Source organism: Anguilla anguilla, chromosome 19, assembly GCF_013347855.1.
Source record: "Anguilla anguilla isolate fAngAng1 chromosome 19, fAngAng1.pri, whole genome shotgun sequence".
NCBI lineage: Eukaryota > Metazoa > Chordata > Actinopteri > Anguilliformes > Anguillidae > Anguilla > Anguilla anguilla.
The window spans coordinates 10,961,918-10,978,995 of record NC_049219.1 but is presented as its reverse complement, the minus strand read 5'-3'; the positions used below and the strand labels follow the sequence as shown (position 1 = coordinate 10,978,995).

General features: G+C 46.1%; 1 protein-coding gene and 1 long non-coding RNA gene across 4 annotated transcripts in view; one reads left to right on the top strand and one right to left on the bottom strand.

The window, feature by feature from the left end:
• The window catches only part of LOC118219033, a 52,554-nt gene that overhangs the window by 24,886 nt on the left and 10,590 nt on the right, over positions 1 to 17,078 (bottom strand). The window lies entirely within an intron of this gene.
• Positions 1,829 to 17,078, top strand: part of LOC118219032 (chemokine-like protein TAFA-5) — a 70,861-nt gene continuing 55,611 nt past the window's right edge. The window contains exon 1 of one of the 2 annotated variants that reach the window (XM_035401828.1): positions 1,829 to 2,907. In XM_035401828.1, the coding sequence (XP_035257719.1) occupies positions 2,796 to 2,907 (112 nt within the window). In that variant the 5' untranslated portion in view covers positions 1,829 to 2,795. The remainder of the gene's footprint in view (positions 2,908 to 17,078) is intronic. The other variant, XR_004763636.1, reaches the window with a different exon arrangement.

Genomic DNA, 17,078 nt, shown 5'->3' with positions numbered 1-17,078 from the left:
CTCTGGGTCCCTCTCAGCCTTCGATTGGCTGCCAGCTCTGCCAGAGCCAAATCCATTATCAGAGCGGTGACAACAGGACTGAGAGCCGCTCCAGTGCGCCAACTGCTAGTCTGCAGAGGCCGAGCGCAACCCAGCGGCGTCCCGCACCGTCTGAAACTCCGGCCTGGGAACGGCCTTACCTGCCATTTCAAACGGCTGAAACCACACTGAGCCTGGACAACGCTGCGTGGGACACACACACTGAGCCTGGAAAACGACTGCAAGCTGTGACTGATTCACTGTGTAATAAACCTGTAACGATGTCATAATTAGGCACCGTGGATACCGACCCGCAACGGCTCTTTCGTGTGTCTGAACAGAGAAGAACTGATTGGTGCACGAGGACCCGATGTCTCTGCACGGACCGAGCGGCCATTTCCCGCTGCACTTCACTGGATACGCCATTAGGCTCCAGCGACTGCACGGACCTCATCGGTTTCGCTGGAGAAACTGCTGTACAATAGCAGGCACGCCGAGTGCCACGGGTAGCCTCTGCCTCTGCCTCCTTTCTTTAATATGTTTTTTTGTTTAAATCACTGTTCTGCCATGGCTGGCATGGCTGCGCTGCCCCAGTAATTTAACATGAAAGCGCCACGAGCCGAGAGTTCAAAGCCAAGCCCCGGGGACCAATAAAGAGGAGGACCCCGGTCTGAGCAGATCAAAGGGAGACCCAGACGGGAAGGGTCAGCACTCAAAACTACAAAATGCTGCAGCAAACAACCCCGAGGAGCCCCCCCCCCCCACTCAGGACCGCGTTACCCAAACGGCACCTCAAGTCCCACCGAGGTCGGGGCGAGCTGGTCTGGACCCCCCCCTCGCTCCCTTCCAGAGCTCCCAAAATCTAATAACGATTTCAGCCAGCGGTCAGCAAAATCCAGTCCCGGGCCGTGAGGGATCACTGTGCGGTACAGGTGGGACAGGTGGGGGAGGTGGCAACCCACCATCGCAGTCAATAATAATGCCACAGCCGAGCTCCCATCCAGCGCTGTTTGCGAAATGCTGCTTGGTGCACTCACTGATCAGTGTTCGGTAAAAGCCAAGAACAGTCCGGGCACACTCCCCAGCATTAGAGAGCACACTCATGCCTGAACAAACTACCTTCGGGGATTTGGAGCTCTAAATGTCTAAATTTAATAGGCCTCCACCTCATTATCAGCATGATAAAAAACTATTATGATGACGACGATGATTATTATTTTTATTACTGTTATTGTTACAACCAACTAATTCAGCTCGCTATGTGACAGATAACAACTCTAATTTTCATTTATCGTGCATTTAAATTACAGCAAAGAAACTGCATCTTAATGTCATGAAAGCTAGATTAACGCCGTCCACCTCGTCTCAGGCGCTGTCCACCTCAGATGGTGCTGAACGCGCATAACAGGCATATGCTCGAGTGGCACGAATTAAATATTTATCGAATCCGTGACTATTCTCTGTGAATGAGTGCTGATTCATTATAATTAAATGAATGTCTTTATGCATTATTAATACCCGCGGCGCAAAGCTCAACGAGTGTAAATACTACACTTTAACTGCAGGCAAATTTAATCAAAACCGCATTTCAGAACTGTGGCCGGAGCATCCAACAATGATTAGCCTTCCATAGGCCGACACATGTATTACTAACCTATAACTATTACGGAGACTAAATGAGTGTAGGCGGCGTACACCGGGGGGGGGGGTTACTATTACGTTCAAAAAGATTTGCGCAAAAACGCGACAAAGAAAGAAAAATATCCTTAAATGCACAGATTACGTACACCTGTTTCTATGTGATTTCTGCTTCCGTCTCTCTCTCACACACACACACACACAAAAGCTACGTGTGTGCATTCACTTTCCTTACATGTTGAATGCGAAGAATGCGTCAGATGACGTTTCGTTTCTGCCAGCGGTGTCGAAAGGATATAGCCCAATAGACAGTGATTATGGGCAAATGACGGGATAGGCTAATGGTGAGATCAGTTCGCAACAAGTCTTTACTCTTTTCAGTCCCTTCATTTCTGTACAAGACTAAACTAATTAACCGAACCTTCCCACGTTTCTGCGCGCACTCTCAGTCTCCAGTTCTCTCTCTCTCTCCGTAACCACTCGGACGGATTTTTCGTTGCCTTTACATTTACAATGCGCGTGCTGTGCTATTAAAGTCTGTCGTCCTGCCTGCGCAGTTGTGGACCGAATACAGTCTGTCGTGGGATTTTCCCAGATATTACCTCTGCGTTTTTCTCTCCCTCTTTGCTGGGGAGTTGCACACCACTACCATTCCGAGATCCACCGTCCACACAGGTGCGATTTGGCTGCTGCACGCGGTTGCGGTATCAATGGCGAAGGCTTTCCGTTCAGAAAACTTGGGAGCGCGGTTTTAGGTCGGTAGCTTCACCCTGACAGAATTTTTTTTTTTTTTTTTAAACGAACACCTTCCGTGAAAAATCAATGCTTACAAGATATTTTTTATGATTTATTTTGGAATCGCACCTAGTAGTCTACATGCCACCTCATGAAGGTATATTGCAGCGCGCGCAGCTTCTAACCGTAATCATACGTGGGGCTTTTCCGAACCGCGGACAAGTGGAAGATATCTTTCCTTTTGACCTGCAATGGTTATTGAAGTACTGGGAGCATTCTGAAGACGAAAACGATTCCAATATGTCATTTTTAGGGATTACACGTGGCGAGAGGCGTTCCATTAAAGGCCGAGGGGGCTGGTAAAAAAAATACAAATTTCTTCAGGTACTGGGACACTGGCTTCGATGGCTGCGACCCCCAGGTTTAAAAATCGGAAGGATGTCAGCGCCTGGCCGAAAACATCCCCAACTTTCTGGGCTATAGTGCTACTGAGCAGCCTGATAATCCTCTACTGCGGTAGGTACACTGAATTCCTGTGCATTGGCGAACTTGTGTTCGACTGGTGTTGCTGCTTGAAGGTCGCAAAGCGTAACAGTCAGCCTAAATAACGCTGACGGAAAAAAGATGTGTAACGAATAACCCTGTTTGTATTGTGTACCATAACGTTTCATTCGAATTCACACTGTATGAGGACATACAAAATAACAGCTCCGAGATTAATACGAGGTACGAACCCATAAATTCGATTTTGGAAATGGATATAATCGTGTCATTCGAGAGGAACATGCACTTTCTGACAACATAATTAAAAGCCACGATTCATATTTTGCAAGTGCGTGAACATTACAGAAAAAACGTTACAATTCTCTTGAAATTCAAGTATTTCAAAAGAAACTCTCTTACACAAAACTGCAGAAAAATAAAACAAAATAACGTTTGAGTACACAAAATGTCCACAGACAATCCCAAATTTTAGAGCTTAATGTTTTAAAGTGCGTCGAATATTATCATCCTAGTATATTCTCGGGATATACTTCAGGTTCTGTAATACCTTTATGGGAAAGCATTATGTACAGTAATGTACAAAAACATTACATTTACTATATTCAGTACAGTGTATTTCAATTTTTCATATCACCTATTAACTTGAAACTCCTGGCATGGACTGACGCCTTGACTTTCTCTCTACCTATTTCCCTTCCCATCTAAACTTGTTATTTTCCTCTGAGCGCGAGCGGGCATTCAGCGACGTGCGCAGTGTTGAGCTTCGTCCGTCAGCGCTATCCAATCCGAACCCCTGAACGTCCGCCGCATTGGCGCTCTGAGGGAAAACATCTGTTAACATGTTACCGTTCTGTCTGTACCTTCACCGCGGTTACTCCAATTCACAAATTTATTGCGCGCAGGCCGTCCTCACCCACCCATCCACCCGCCTGCCCACACACAAACACAGAACACTTGCTTTCACACAAGAACTCACAAATTCTTTAACAAGAGCATTAAAAACTAAGCAATGTTAGGAAACAATAGTGTGTCAGTACAAACCAGGTAAGAAAGATACTGCGAATTGGGTGTACAAAGTTTCAACATTTGGTCAGCTCAGACATTTTTCCACATATTTTTTTTGTTCATTCGATCATATCTTTCTGGCCTCACACCTGTCTAACTGCATAAGTGTGATTCTCTTACGCTGAGCACATACTGTGCAACTAAGTGCATGTATACAGTAATTATATAATAATGTGCATTCATGTTTGCACAGGTCATGTACAAAGTGAACTTAATACACAGTGATGGCCATTCCAGTGGCATTGTTTAGTTTGGGCATTGCTATGCAGTGCCAACAGTGAAGGCTCTCTCTACGTCCATCTATCTCCCATGCCACCCATTTTCACTGTTCCCTCCTAATCACAGTAGTCTGCTCACATCTGTGAGACAAGTGGCAGCAACTTTTACCCTGTCTTTCTAAGCGGCATCACAATTACCTTGTTTTAAAAAAAGCAAAGCAGCAAGTTGCCCTTGTCTTCCTGTGTGAACACAATGCACACTGTTTGCGAGGACAACAAAAATCCCAGCTGCTGCATTATTAAAGAGAAGACCATATGCCCACACTTTGTAAAATTAATTTGTTAAACACAGTTCTATCTGCACTACCATGAATTAACATGAATTGATGCCCGCCAGGCCATTGCCAGAGAGGAATTGTTTACAGAACTGTGGCAGATGGTTGCTTGTTCAAATCCCAGGATGATTCGCTGTTTTCATAAGCACAAGAATGATGCTTAATGCAAGGTTTCCACCATGAAATATACAGCTGGGTGACTGTGTTGATTAAAAATAAGCAAACAATATCCAAAGCCCTTGACACTGGAGTTCTCTCAGACAATTCCATTATAACAAACCAGAAAGAAAGAAAACATTGTTTACGGAATGTTTCTTGTGTGGAAGATTGTTTTGTTTGTTCTGCAGAATTACTTCAGAGCACATCCCCTCTGAAATCAGAATAAAAAATAAAATTCTAGATCCGGGGGATGAACGGACAATGTTTGATCACAGCGGTTGAGCAATCTACCTTTTATCTGGAGCCTGTTCCACAGATTGGATAGGGCTTTGGACATATTTCATGTTTTTTTTTTCCCCCTCCTTTTTTATTTTTTATTTTTCCCCCCTGAAACCCACCGGGGATGACGATGTTCAATTAGTGCACACGGCAGCTTCCCCTTCGGCCGTCTGAAGTAAACACATACTTCACCCTGCCATCTCTGCCCTTTTATTACTCTTCTGTTCCGCCTCCTTTCATTCTTGCTCTTTAAAAAAAAAAAAAAAAAATTTATTTTGGTCTCCTCCCTCTGAGCTGCCTTGGCCAGGGTTCCGGAGGCAGACCCAGGTGCGAGAGGTCTCAGACAGATCTCCGTCAGGCTGGCGGAGCAGATGCCTCCTGTCACTGACTCATTATCAGAGCCGATGCTGGGGACCGGCAGGGCTCTCGCGTTTAGGGGGAGGAGGCCCTGCCTGTGCGCTGAGCGGTACGGGGAAGTCTGAGGACGGCCTTGCTTGTGTTTTGGAATGGGGGGTGAGGGTGGGGGGGTGGTGGGGGGGCACAACGGATGAGCTGACATGATGGATTCACGCGTTTTCCTGCTCCTAATGCAAAAAAAACCTCTGCATCCATACGGGCAATTTAATCCACTTCTCAAATGGAATTTCAGTTGCCTTTCATTGACAAGTGCATTCTCACTCTCTCTCTCCCCCCCTCCCTCTCTCACACACACACAGATTTACACATATGCTGTGGGTTGTGAGGAACTTGACTGATCTGGTGTCTCATTTCAAATTCATTCTTTTGAGGCCTGCGTTGGTGTAAACAACGAGCAGTATATTCAGAAATACGTCAATCATGCATCTGACACTGCGAGGGAAGGAGGGAGGGAGAGATGGAGCGATGGAAAAAAAGCAGACAGAGGGAATGAGCTAGAGGAAGACAGAAGGAGAGGAAAAGATACAAAAGACGACAGACAGAGAGGGGGAAAAACAGAGGTGAAGAGTAAAGTGAGAGAGAATTATATATGAGAGGTGAGGCTTAACCCTTTATGACTGTGTTCTAACAGTACCATTACTGCAGGATTACGTGTTGCAGTATTAAGGTTTTCTGCCAACACAGTAGGTACTGGTTACTATTACTGTATTGTTTACTAAGAACAAGTTTGTTAGCAATGGTCTGGTTTTATTCTGCCCACTAGCTCCCTCAACTGGCCACTACCAGACATGCAGCTGTTGAATTATTTTATTATTTTCTTGTAGGTCTTGTAAGGGTTGGAAACTATAGCAACAAGGCTACACGTTAACTGCCCTTCAAGCTGCTCTGTGCAGCACTCTGAAGTAAATGATGAAATCTCCATTCATGTGGAGTTGCTGGCCACAGAGCAGCACAGCTCAAATTGAGCTTGGTCTAAAATGAGTGTATGACCATGTTTCCATTAACAAAACTGACAGCTGTTTAATGGCCAGTGCTGCCTGGTTTACAATTCATCAGAACTGCAAGGTTACGCAGTCACAGTCATATTTAACACTGAAAACTGTCATTAGGAGATGGTGAAATACTATGAAAAAAAACCAGATTTTTCAGGGACTTATGAAACCGTAATAATGGCTGCAATGGCTACTATGATAATACAGGCCTTCTTAACAAAGGCAGAGAGAGTTTTGTCCCTGGATCCAGTCTGATAATAGTGCACGTTTAGGACAGAGGAGTAAAGGGTGTGCTACGGCCTCGCTAAAGTGTCTGTCTAACATCAGTTTCTCTTAAATCTGCTGGCAATGGATCATCAATCAGCACGCAATCCAGAAAATTGGACCAGCTACAGCCATTTTTTTCTTCTTCTTCTATATTTTATAGCATGTCAAGCAGTTTGGCAAAAGATCACAGTGACCGAGCCACTGTATCAATGTCCCATTTGTTGCAAATCAAGCTGTTGTAATTTATGAATCTGCTGGAAAGAGTATCTGGATCAACCGACACTGATTGATAAATATGATTTGAAACATTTGTTCTTAACAAACAAAAATGGAAGATTTCCCGCGAGAGCGGCCCTGGATCAGAGATGGCTCACTTTATTCATACTGATTTAGATCAGATGCACAGGAAGGTAGTAAAACCTTCTGACAACCTGTGATTCTGTCCCTACAGGATGATTACATACCTGCCAATATGACCAAAAAACCTGATTCTGCAGAGAGAGGCAGCAGCTCGCCTGACCTCCAGCATTCTTTAGCTTGTGGCTAATTGAGAGCCAATGATAGCTCAGCTATGCCTGTGGCACTCTTAGTAAAAAAAGAGTTTTTCACGGTCATTGTGCAGGCATTGCCATTTGATATTTTATTCTATGACAGGGAGAACACTGACGTCCACATAATGTTGGACAATGCCCAAATTTGTTGGATGTATTGGGTATTGGGTCAGCACAAGAACTGACCTCATCAGTAGGCAAATGTTCCCCCATTGCAGGGCCCGATCCTATTTTCAACCTGGCCCGCCGGGGCTTCTGACTGTGACACAGCAGCGCCGCCAGCTTCATCAAAGGGACGGCGGGTCAATTCTTCACTCGCTGAATATTATTATTTTATTTATTTTTCGCTCTCGGCCCGGAAAGTAAAAAGCGCTTTTGTGAGTCCTGCGGAGGCGTGGTGGAGCTGTACAGGAATGATTTAGCGGCCCGGAGAGGCTCTGGAATCTGTTCTGAACCTAAATAAATATTTTGCGCAAAAAAGTCCTTTTTGACACGGTTCCGCTGGCGAAAGAAATGCCCCATGCGCGTCGCTATCATATCGCTGTACTGAGTGGACACAATGACATCCAGCCCTGCCTTTGATACCGAACCGCAGCAGGGTTTGGGGGGGGGGGGGGGGGGGGGGGGGGGGGGGGGGGGTGACATGGTGATTCTATACCAAACGAGACAGAAGGGTTGGACACAGTCACCTTTTCAAATTCAGTGGATGACAGACTGCAGGCTGAGGTGTGCTGGTAGAGTGCTATTCATTCGAATATTTGGTTAATGCATGCTAGCTACGTGACACTACTCCATGAATGACCTGGAGGACGTACTCAAAGCTACTAAACACAAGCCAGAAGTGATGAATTTTGTTTTTGGTGATTTTAACTTCCTGTCGGCTGGGGAAAAAAAATGCCAGAAAAGAAACGTCACAGCAGAGAAATTAGAATTCAGCCGGCTAGTTCACAGACCGGTGAGAATTGCCAGGTTCAGCCAGGCACACAGAGATTTTCACTAACGGAGATGAGCGTATCATAAAGACATAATCTCGCAACAGGGTTGTCAGATCACAAGGAAAGACCACAAAACAACGCCTCCCTGGATATCGCAGAGGTGCTTCACTAAATACAGAGCAGGCCACGATACCCGAACGGGCCTGACATCCCAGGAAACGGGGCTCAGAGAGACTGTTTGGGATGTTGTTTTGAATCATAGGAGTCGATCCAAATACATGCAGTGAGAGTTTATGTCCGCAGCTAGGAAATTTATTGCAGTTAAAAAAAAGAAGAAAAAAAAAGAAGCAATAACTCAGAGGAAAAGAAAGTTACCAGGGGTAAGCACATCGGTGCAAAAAATTGAGAGAACAGAGGAACTGTACATCAAAACTGTTCATAAGGAGCCACTGCAGTGCTGATATGGGTTTGTAAAAAGGGCTTAGAGACGGCATTGTTAGGAGATTGCCTCGTGTAGAAGCTGCCCACTATATAAAAGCAATTGCATGAGCACAAGGAAATGGTGGAAACTAATGCGGAAACACATGAACAGTTTGATGAATCTACAAGCTTTCACAATGAATGGGACGATGCGAGAACCAAAAGAAGGGAGCCGACTGATCTCAGAGAGTGGCCAAATTGCAAATGCATTTTTTATTATTTCTTTCTTGGGGTCTGTTGAAAAAAAAAAAAAAACTTGCAAAGAATTTTAATAAAACTGCTAGAACTGGCTTTACAACTGCCACAAACAAAAACACAGCCCATCCTTTTAAAATAAAGAAAACTGCACGTAGTCTATTTAGAGAAACACAGAGAAACTCTAGTCGAACCTCCTCATTCATTAAATGTACCCATTAACTATCGAGCCCACTCAGGCTTGGAAACAAGCACTTTACCTGTTTTTAAATCCGGTGATGCCTGATCAAGCCCGTACCTACACACCCACCGGTCTCTCCCTTCTACTGGAAAATGTCACCACCGCTCAGCAACTGATGGACAATTTGGACAATAACCATCATCTGCAACCGCCATAATTATGGCTTTCGTCTAACACGTCCAACTGAAAGCACAAATATGCTTCCCGCTGGAACACACGAAGCACTCCCTGGACAGAGGCGACTCGGGTAGAGGCGACAGACAGTTCTTGACTTCAAGACAGCATTCTGCAATGTAAACGAAGATACTCCACTCTCTAAGCTCTCTAAATCCAGCTCATCAGTCACGGGTCTTGCGGTTGGGTAACCCAGAGCAACGCGCGCTGAAAAACACCAAAATCCTCAATCCATAAAAGCGTCACGGAAGCTATCTGCATGCACAGATGTGTCTCCACTCTCCAAATCCCTGTGTGACAGTAAAAACCAAAATGTGCCTGCTTTGGGGAGCTCCCATTTTGTAAAACTTTGCTTGGACATGGAAGGGAGCAGTTAACCTGGAATTCCTTTCCTGTACAGATTAAAATGGAGCACAGTCTTGCACAGTGTAAATGAAGGTAAAAAAATATATAAAAGTCAACCATGTGAACCATGTTGAAGGAGGGCCACGTCCACCTGAACCTGCTCTCTCCCATAACAGGAAGTGACCCGAACGAAGGCACAGGGGAGACACAAGCGGTTGGGTGACGTTCAGACGACCAATCAGCAGCCAGGGAAACAAACCGCTCTGATGTAACAACTAACGTCTGGCTTTACAGCCTAGAAACTTGGAGGAGACGAGTCAGGGACTGCGATAGGGGGGTTCATTTTAAAAACTAGAAAAAAATGATTAAGTTAACGCAGACAGGACCATTCATCTTGCAGTCCGATAGGTGGCCACTTTCTGAAAAATTGAGCAAGTGATAGCGCGTTGATGTATGCTTGCAGGGAGACAGTGCTATTCGAAGTCGACTCAATTCAATCACATATATTGGTCCTACAGTGAGATTCCCCAACCTTCATCAATCACACCAATCAATCACACCGGGCTTAATATAGCACTCTTTAGACGGGGATCGTCAAAGGACACTTGAAGGAATACCGACGCGAAATCATGACGGACACAACATCAAATTCGATCTGTGGCCCAATGACAAACAGAGAACAATAACTCAACGGCCCGCAATATTATAAAAACATCTTTACTACATGAGATCTTCTCTACAGAGGGCAAAAAAACTACAGAAAAATCAGACGCTCCCGTTGCCATAAACTAACTAAATATGAAAAGGAAAAAAAATAACTGGATTATAGGTTTAAGTCATCTTTCAGCAGTGGGGGAGCTGTTACATGCTGAGATGCTGAGGGCTCTGTATCTATTTCATTATGAAGTGAAGGTATTATATCTCTACGCCCCCGAGCACAGGGACTCCATAGAGCCTGACAGTTTGCTATATATACAGTACACCCGCAAATTTCTGGCTCAGGGGTACTCATTTTAGCTCAACCGCCAAAGTTCCGGCATCCAAGTGAAGCGCAGCGAGCGCGGGGTGGAGGAGAGAGGGGCGCAGCTGCAAACCGCGGGGGTTTCCGTTAAAGCAGGTGGCTGTGCTTCCAGGCCCTTCAGCTCGCCTGTCATTGATCAGTTACCTCTGCAAAATTAACCACGGGCCCAGCGCTGTGGAAGAACCTCCATCGCACAATCGCACAAGTTTTAAACCCCTAAAAGCAGGTTTTTTTTCCCCAAAATTTTAAGTCAGCGTTCTAGAACTCTAATCTAATCACCTATTTGTGGACTCACACCTTTGATAATTATTCTTAATAATAATAATAGTAAATATTACAAACTGTCCTAATTCGTAAAACTGCAGACCCAACTGAAGCCCTCCCAAATGCATGAAGCGGTACCGTGCAGTTCTAGGCTTGCGCGACCTCGGCAGGTAGCGCAGGTAGGGTGGGTAGCGCAGGAGGTAGACTGCAGGCAGGCAGCGGGCCAATGCGTTAGCGGCACGTCGCGCCGACAGCACCGGCGGATTCAAGATCGTCACCGAACTGAAAACCAGCTGCTTCCGCCGAACGTGCCGCTCCAGAGGCAACTGCAGGACTCCGGCCGCTCTGAATGACTCAGGTTTCCGCTGAAGGACCGCAGGAGTAGGAATTAGCGGAATTAGCATTTCCGTTCGCTTCGGCTCTTTCAGCAGAATGGACAACGTTGGCTTTTTACCAGGTCTATTTTTTGTGCCACAATGCACTTTTCCCGTTAAGTACTAAGCTACGGTACATTTCAATGGCGTTTCTGTGAGCTGCGTTTCAAGTGCCCATGTTCATATTTTTACATGCCCAGTATGTGTAGAGACTTCCTTTGAAGAGCTCTGAATCTTTCCACGAGCGAAGCGGACTGGACTGCAAACCCCGGCCATTCTTTCCGCTCATTAAGTCTTTTAAGAGCACCGCACCGAATGAGCTTTATGCTCCTGTTCTTCCATACGCTTTTTCAGAGCCCTAATCATTTCTCTGACAAACCAAAGTTAGCCGGGCAACCATCCAGTTCTTCCAGAGCAGGGGCTCGCTTCAGGAAAGGAATATGGGGGGCAGCTTCCATCTAAGATCACAAATTATTGTGGGGAAAAAAAGCATGTTTGTCACATTATTGGCAAATAGATGTGCAACCGCTTCAGGGTTTTCCCAAGCCGACCTTCCCACTGCGACTGCCATTCGAACTGCTGTCACAGAGAAGGAGCAGAGCAACGAACCGGCCTGTCATTGTCCACTTTTAATGGGAGTTACAGCTGTCGTTGGTCCACATAAAAATATTCATTTTATATTTTTCTTAAAAAATGTACACATTCAAATATATTCCATGCTATAATATTATGTTTTCTGCATAATTACATGCAACAGCATGCACAGGTGTAGCTGTAGACTCCAGTTACACACGGGAGTCTCTTGGCGCTCAGGGGCTAATGCACGTGTGGATGAGGAGAGAAACCCAGCTGTGTGAGGCAGTTTACACGCGGCTGCCTCCGACTCGGTTATCTCTGCTGGACGTGGGACCTGCGGGTCCTCAGTTCGCTGGCTGGCTGGCGTGTGAAATCTGAGCCCCGTTGTGTGACTTTCTTCAAACCGCCGCGCTCTTGTGCCTTTATTCTTCCCGTGAGCCGCGGCGAATTTCAAAAACGCTTTTCCGAGCTCGTCCCTTCTTAAGACGCTCGGGAGAGATTGCATCCTCGTTTGACAGACGGCTCTGGAGTTTCTGGCCGTGGCGCTACAGAGCTTTAGCGTCAGCCGCTACAGAACTTTAGCGTTAGTCGCTACAGAGCTTACGGTCAGCCGCTTCAGAGTTTTAGCTTTAGCCACTACAGAGCTTTAGCGTTAGTCGCTACAGAGCTTACGGTCAGCCGCTTCAGAGTTTTAGCGTCAGCCGCTACAGAACTTTAGCGTTAGTCGCTACAGAGCTTATGGTCAGCCGCTTCAGAGTTTTAGCTTTAGCCACTACAGAGCTTTAGCGTTAGCCGCTACTGAGTTTTAGCGTCAGCCGCTACAGAGCTTTAGCGTTAGCCGCTACAGAGCTTTAGCGTCAGCCGCTACAGAGCTTATGGTCAGCCGCTTCAGAGTTTTAGCTTTAGCCACTACAGAGCTTTAGCGTTAGCCGCTACTGAGTTTTAGCGTTAGCCGCTACTGAGTTTTAGCGTCAGCCGCTACAGAGCTTTAGTGTTAGCCGCTACAGAGCTTTAGCGTTAGCCGCTACTGAGCTTTAGCGTCAGCCGCTACAGAGGAAGAACTTTAAGGAGGAAGAAATGTATCGCCGCGCCACGCGTAGACAGCACTCAATCTAATTAACCGGCAAAAATCTATGCATTCATCCACAAGTGCTGCTTTTCAAAAGCAATGCCACTTTCTCTAAAATAGTCGGCAGCAAGGGATGCGGCTAGGAGGAATTAGAATTTGCAATGTCCCCTCATAGACTGTGTGTCGTTTGAATCCCACTGTTTGAGAATTAAGTTATTTAACTGGAGGCACTGATAAGAGAAAGATGAAGCAGTATGTGCCTAATCTCACTATGAGCCCAGTTTGGGCCTGCCTAATGCCGGATAGAGACTGGACAGCCGCATATGAGATTCCTCTGAGCCAGAGGAAGAAACAGAGACAGACCGACAGACGAGACAGAAAGAAGAGAGAGAGAGACGGCCGGGGGGGGGAGGGAGACAGACAGGGAAAGAGAGGGGGGGAAGTGAGAGACACAGAGAGGGGGAAAGACAGGGAGCGTGGGGGGACAGTGAGAGAGATAGAGATGGAGTGAGAGAGACAGAGACGGGGGGAGAGAGAGAGAGGGCCTAGTAAGCACGCCCCTTCCGACGGACACGGCGGGACGCGAACCCTGCAGATGTTGGTTCAGCTGGACCCGTGTAACTCCAGCTGATACATTAATAGATGAAATCCAGCTTTGTTAAGCTCTGCTGGCTGCACCCCGGAGCATTCTCTCTCTCCCTCCCTCCCTCCCCTCCTTTCCGTCACCTTCCACCCTCCCTCATTCTCTCATTCTTTTAGTCTCTCTTTCTTTATTCTCTCTCTGTCACTCATCTCCCCTTTCCCCTCTCCTTTTCTTTCTCTCATTGTTACAGTGACGGTGGAGCGGGACATTAGCAGAGGGGCACCAGGGGGTTGAAATACAGTACGCATAACAACACTACAAAGGGGATCATGTTAATACCCATTTAATAGTTTTTTTTTTCTTTCCCCCCTCCGGGAGGGAAATTAATGCAGGATGCAGGATATTAACAAAACTTCCCAGCTGGGTTCTCTGCTGCAACAGTTTTTCTCCTCCTCCTGTGTCAACTAAATCTTTGCGGATCCACATTGGACAAAGCTGGGACCGCAGCGGGGGTCTGAGCCTGACATACACAGGTTTGCAGGTTATTCCATTAATGCATGCATGATGTCATCAGTGCGCTTCGCAGGCAAACCTCTGCATGATGTAGATACCGGTCATTCATGGTTTGATTTTTCTTTCACACTTACTTCGGTTTATATTCCACAAAATTATGGGTTTGAATAATTAATTGATTTTTTATTTTATTTTAAGGAGCGCAACCCGACATGCACGCAATAAGACAATAAGAAAGGGACCTTAACCAGCCAGTGGAAAAAGAAATTCAGACATCCATACCTATACTCAAAGAAGAAACAAACAAAACAAACGAAACAAACAAAAAAAACCAATAAAAATGTGTTTAGATTCCATAGCCATTAATATTAATGGTGCTTAACTCTCAAAGCAAACGCTGAGACATCTGCTGTCATCCGTGTTATGGAGGAGGACGGGCCCCTCTAATCCATATCTAATCCCATCCTCGCAGAAGACAGATGTCAAAATGGTAATTGCCAAATCCGTCCGCATTGTTAAAGAATATTTTATGAGTCCGTGTCTGCGGCTCTGCGGAGTATCATCTCTGCGTAGCCGCCGTCGCTATGAAACATGCGCGGTTACGATAAGAAATATTGAAAACAACACAAAACGGTGTTCGGGTTAGATAAACACACCGGGGAGGGGAAATAGAATTATGTCTGGTTTTTTTTCTGAATCGCAAGTCATTCTTACTGCCATTGCCTGGAAATTGCTCATTACCATACATGGTGAGCCATCTCTTTTGTACTGTCACAGTAATTGATGGTAAATCAGTTTTCTGGCCCGCATTAGTGCAAAATATAAAAACATGCGCGCGCACACACATACATAAAAAGATGGTTTTTCAAAGCTGGTCAAGATTTGTCTTTGATTGAATTTGCATGATAAACAGCCGACTCACGCACTTTTTCAATTTTCTCACTCAGATGTGGGACAAAGACATATTTAAAATAATTACTGGTCTCAGGTATGAGCCTTATTACTAAATCATTGCCTGTGCTGGGGGCCATTACAACAGTGAGAAATATGAGTACTAGAACACAAGGAATGACAACAAACGTATTCGTATGAGACTTGTGTCTTTGTTCATGTCGTGCGATGACAACACCAGATCTGAGTGTGAATACCGAGGAACTGGTACAGAGCTGCTGCTTCCTTCCTGGGGGAAAAAAAAGCCAACAAGCAAGCCAGAAAAAAAAAACATGGGAATAAGGAGGGAAGGGTACTCTCGCATGTGGCGTACGTACCCCCCCCCCCCCCCCCCCCCCACACTCGTCCCTCAGCATAACTGAGGTTCAGGAAGAACTCTAACGTTGGTCTTGTTGGATATACTGGTAAACATACACTTTCAGCATTGTTCTATCTGAAACAAGACCAGGTCAAAACCTAGTATATGGCTGGACCTAACACACGCGATCCGGCCGACCAATGGCGTAACTCCACTCACTCAGTCACTCAGTCACAGACATTCGCTTTTGTAGGGCATAAGCTCAAACTCAGAAAACAATTAAGACAATGCTTTGCACTAACAAGCCAAAAAACAATATGCACTGTCACCAGCTCTCCAAGGCATAACGGTCTTGAGTTGCAGTTTTGGGGGGGGGGGGGTTGGAGCATTATAGCATGCGTAATTCTCGTAAAACTTTACAAAGTACCCACGCTGGGATAATTCCGCCGGAATCGAGAATTTAGAAAACAATTTTTAGCCACAGTTCACTTATTGTGGGCCCCTGAGGGCAGCTTCATCTGTAAACAGCTTTGAGAGAGAGAGAGAGAGAGATGGAGAGAAAAAGAGAGGGAGAGAGGCTGAGAGAGAGGGGGGGGACCACAGAGAAGCACACTGACGAGTCAGAATACCTGTGTGCTCACATACAGCACTCAGAGAGGATGCAAACAGGCTGCCAATCCTATCAAATAATAATAACAATAATATTTTTTCATCATCTGAGGGATTTGCTGCACGAGACATCTCAGTTACTGAAACTGTCTCTCTCTCCACATGGCTTTGTACTGTGGCTGAGCAGGATCTAAGGTCTAAAGCCTCTCTTACAGAACAGAAACACAGAGTCAGGTCTGTAAACGCCCGTTGGGCCAGAGGAGAGCCCTGCCGATCCGGTACGATATGGAGAAAAGGCTCCTCAGGCAAGGGCTGTGATATCTGCCGGGGTGGAAATGACAGAAATAATGCATTCAGAACAACCGCATTATCATAATGGCCAAGGTTCTGCATGCATATCCTTCCACATTATCCTAAAATAAAAAAAATAACAAAACAAATAACCGTACAGGAGCTGGACACCTGACCTTTACAGAGTACTCTAATTCATTCATATTAAGACATGCTACTTTTTCCAGCCAATCGGAAGTCCCGCACGGCTCTTACAGTTACGCCCACAGCGCAGAGCAACAAGGCCCAGCTCACAGTTCCCCCCCGGGGGTGCCGCGTGGCCTCGCGCCATAGTTTACCCCCCCCACCCCCCCCCATCCTCGTCCTCGCCGTCTGCGATTATTTCTGCGTCCTCTGTACGAAAAGCCGACGTCTAAACGCGTCGCGTACGACGCGGTGTTCCACCGGAAAGCCCAGCCAACAAACCCCCCGCCCGCCCCCCGCCCCCGCGCATGGTTTCACTTCCTGTACGGAGCGCGCCAGCCGTCTGAGACAGAGCTCAACACTGCTGCGGGATGAATAGAAGGAAAATGCACATCGACTCAAATTATCCAATTATGGGCTTCCTGGCCATTTTTAAACTTCCCTTTATTCTCTCCCGCAATTATTTTCCGAGACACCATTACTCCGGGCCCCCGGAGCGGCTGAAGGGCTGGTTTATGGCTTGCCTTGAGTGTCCTTGCGTGCTCTGCATAGCAACCGTCGGAAAAAGGGGATAAATTTACAGCAGAAATTAGACCGGATGTATCCCCATGTGACCCCTGGGCAGTAAAACTCATTAAGTGTCCTCCCTTTATAGTGCCGTTTTCTGTTTTTTTCTTTCCCTTCTCCCCCGTTCCATCAACATGGCAGGGTTGATTATAGGTGTGTTTCAGGAAATTAAATTATCTTCAGTGTGACACCATAAAATGATTAGGATTACTCTGGCCAGAACTGTTTTTG